The sequence below is a fragment of the Buceros rhinoceros genome, unplaced genomic scaffold, assembly GCF_000710305.1.
Source record: "Buceros rhinoceros silvestris isolate BGI_N320 unplaced genomic scaffold, ASM71030v1 scaffold26929, whole genome shotgun sequence".
NCBI lineage: Eukaryota > Metazoa > Chordata > Aves > Bucerotiformes > Bucerotidae > Buceros > Buceros rhinoceros.
The window spans coordinates 1-3,717 of record NW_010432489.1 but is presented as its reverse complement, the minus strand read 5'-3'; the positions used below and the strand labels follow the sequence as shown (position 1 = coordinate 3,717).

The 3,717-nt window shown below is 48.7% G+C and overlaps 1 protein-coding gene across 1 annotated transcript; it reads right to left on the bottom strand.

Moving 5' to 3' along the window:
* Nucleotides 1–718: 718 nt before the first annotated feature.
* LOC104500201 (acyl-coenzyme A thioesterase 1-like) lies at nucleotides 719–2,236 on the bottom strand (the record flags this gene model as incomplete). Its single annotated transcript, XM_010143807.1, has 2 exons — nucleotides 719–1,015; nucleotides 2,034–2,236. Coding segments are annotated over 2 exons (500 nt in total), but the record flags the coding sequence as incomplete, so codon positions are not given.
* Nucleotides 2,237–3,717: the final 1,481 nt, after the last annotated feature.

Genomic DNA, 3,717 nt, shown 5'->3' with positions numbered 1-3,717 from the left:
GAAGCCAAACCTGTGTCAGCCTAGCATTGTCGTCTCATGTCTAACATCATGTCTTCTCCACCACCTCTTCCTCAGTGTTGGGTTGCCCTGAGCATGGCAGGTTGTGTCTCTGCCAGGCACTGCCCGGCCCTGGCACCTGCATGGCCGGGTGAGTTGGGAAGGATGGTCAGGACTGCAGGAGGGGTGAGGGAGGAGCGCTTTCACAGGCTCTTCAGGCAGGAGAAACCTGGGTTTTCCAGTACTGGATTGTACAAGGGTTTAAACAGGAGTCCATTCAGTCTGTCTTACCTAGAGCTGTATCATTTGCTCCAAGGGAAGTGCACAGGGAGAGCTGCTTCCTCAGGCTCCCTGAAGCCTCCTGAGAGGAGCAGGTAGAAGTGTCTCTGACTCAGGGCACCCCGTATCTGACTTAGTGGTGTGAAACAAATGGAAACATCTGGGGGATTCCTCAGTGCTGTCCTACTTTGAAATATTAAGTGGTCAGATGTTTTGGACAGAATCTCAGCAGTCTTTTGTTCCCCATGGAGAGTGCCCCATCTCCTAAACGGGTGAGGTGCTTTGTCATTTAGCATTTGGATGTGTTGGCTGGTGCCCAGCCCTCAACGTGTGGCAACTTCTCCTGTTGTTGAGAACAACAGTCCTTGGCTTGCAGCGCTGGCTTTGATCACCAGCTTGATCATATGCTAGAGCAAATGCTAAGGAAAAGGGCCCTGGAGGCTTAAGCAATGCTCCTTCTCCTCTCTAGTGGGATCAGGCTTTGGTTGCCAGGGGCTTGAAAAGGGTCACTAAGGGAGCCAGAACAGTCAATTACATTGGAATCGATGACCTTGACCTGTTGTTCACTGAAGGTCAAAGGGGGGATGGTTTTATCCTTGTAACAGAGAGGAATAACTGTAATGGCCACAGGGCCATTGAGGGAAGCAACGGCTGTGATGTTCTTCAGGAAGGCAGCCATGGCGAGGGACAAATCAGCTCCTTTGGAGTAACCGAGCAGGCCAACCCCTGGCCCCTTCACCTGGTAGGCAGGAGGAAATCCCCGTCAGTACTGAGGAGCAAAACACAAGAGCTAGTTCCTAAAGAGAGATATTGTATAATGCGGAGAGTTTGCAAAACACCGTGAAGGAGGCAATGGCAATAATTAGTTTTTCTTCTGTCCGAGTGCCAAGCACCTCCTATGCACAGATTTCTTTCACTCTCACGAAATACGTTTTCCCTAGTGTTAAGAGGACAGCCGAGAGAGAGCAAGCACAATGACACCATGTGAGCAGAGGCTGCAGGAGAAAAGTAAGACTATTCAGAGCTAGTGTGGAGAAGCTTTTGGTAGTGGGGAGCCATAGGGATGGCCTCTGTGAGAAGAGACCAGGGGGCTGTCCCCGTGTTGGAAAAGACAGCCAGCTCCAAAACAGATCCGACACTACTCAAAGATGTTGAGGGGGCTGGGGGGTGGTTTTTATTTCTCACCATGTTACTCTGTTATTACCAGGCAATAAATGAAACTTACCTTCCCTAAGTCGAGTCTGGTTTGCCTGTGATGATAATTAGTGAGTTATCTCCCTATCCTTATCCTGACTCATGAGATTTATCATTTTAGTTTCTCCACCTGTCTTGCTGAGGAAGGGGAGTGAGAAAGCAGCTTGCTGTGAATCCGACAGCCAGCCAAGGTCAACCCACCACAGCTGAATACTGGCTTTTTACTCTGTATTTTTTTAGACTAAGGCTTCATATGGGGGCATGTGGTGATAATTCATGAAGGCTGTTTCTTTCCTCCACAACCTCCCCACCTTATGATGTCCCAGACACCATTTCTGTCAATCCAGATGACAGTACCTGAATAGTACCCATCCTCTGCCCTTCCAGTGCGTATTCATTTGACCCTTCCTCTTTCCTAGAGTCCAGGGACCTCAGCTCCTGGCAGATGGAGCCAGGTGAGCATTCCAGCAGCTTCCTCCAGAGATAACTCAGGCAAACTGACAGGCACTTCGGAGGAGAAGAACTCCCAGGGAAACCCAGAGGCACATGGAGGGTGCTCCTACCTGTGGGTGCTGCAGCATATAGTTCACTGCCTCTTCAAAATATTCGAGGTGGAGTTCGGTTGGCTTCTGGGGCAGATCCTCATATTGATAATAAGCCAGGGCCAGTGTGGCAAACCCATGATTGGCCAGCAGGCTGGCTCTGTGCTCAAAAAGACCTCCTGTGTATCCATGTATGTCAATGATCCCTGGAAAGGTGTCTTCTCCTGAAGCAGACAAGACAAAGAGCAGTATTGCCTGAAATGAGTCCTTTCAATGTTCCTTTGGTTTAGAACGCATCAAACCAGGTCCACAGCAAGAACTGCAAAGGAGCGTCTTCTGGGGAAATGACATGACAAATTAACTGGCAAGGCACTGAGACGCAGAAAGACAGGTATCACCTACATAAGATTCAGATTTTCTTAATGCTAATAATTGGCGGCTATTTCAGCATGTTTTAGGGTTCACTGGCAGATCTGATCTGTGCGGGGTCTTTCCTCAGTTTTCTCAGTTTCCTTCCCACTCCCAGATCAGCCCTTGATCACCATTTGGCGCATTCTAGTTCCTAGCAGATGTCTGAGGCAGCCCTTGTAATGTGCCTTGGAAGGGGGAAGAGGAGCCACAGGGAAATGTAAGTGGAAACCTCTAAAAAGTTCAGCTCAGATCCTTGGGATTTGCTTAAAGTTTCACTCTACTGTTATGCACCTTAAAGGAGCCTTGAAGCAGTTTAGCAATAGTCTGTGCATGCCCAGATCACCATTCGTGCTGCCAAAACAAGAGAAAGGTTGAATATCCATCAGTTAGCAGATGTAAGATAGCCAGAGTACACGTGTGAGATGTGCTGCCCTCTGTGAGCGAAGGACCTCCAATCCTTCTCCTCCTCAGAAAAATCTTTGATAGGTGCATTGATAACCATGTTGTTCATCCCTACAGAGCACATTCTCAGCACAGTAAAAGAAGAAGTATCAGACTTTGAGCCTGAACATAAGGTTAAACTAATGGCCATTGCTCTAGAAGTAAGAAGCCAGACCATGATACAAACGTGCTACATACAAAAAGTGCAAAAAGAATCCAGTTACAGAAAAGAAGCATAAGGACATGCAATCCCACTGTTCTCCTCAAGTCTAAGAAGACAAAACTGACTGATACTGAAACAGCATGGTTTTCAAGAACTTCAGTAACAAACTGCAAGAGTTTGTTTGAGTTTGGGTTTGAGAACCATGGAACAGCGATTGGTATAATCCCAGCATCACCTGCACTGGGAAGTGTAGAGCTGACAGTGCAGGCAGTGCGACCAGAAGTGGAATGTCAGGAGAGGGACACCTCAGCGCAGGACAGCTCAAGTGTGCTGAAGTTGTAGTGGTGAAAAACTGTAGTGGTGAAAACTGAGCAAATCTGTGTAAAAGAGATGCTGACTATGGCTGGAGCTACATGAAGACTGGGTGTGGGGTAGGGGCTAAGGGTGAGGCAGGGGAAGGAGCCCTGGCGTTGGTGCTGAGTGGGATGCTGAGCCTATGAAATCAGCTGTCCCAGCTGGTTTCCTGTTCAGGAACACCAATTCTGTCTTGAAAATTACTTTTTGCATTTGGCCAGCCATAGCTCAGCACTGGACACAAGGTACCAGGACGGGGTGCGGGGAGCCCTGTGTGCTGCCCACAGCCTGTGGCACAGTCCCCATGTCTGGTCCTGCTCCTGCTCTCCCCTCCAG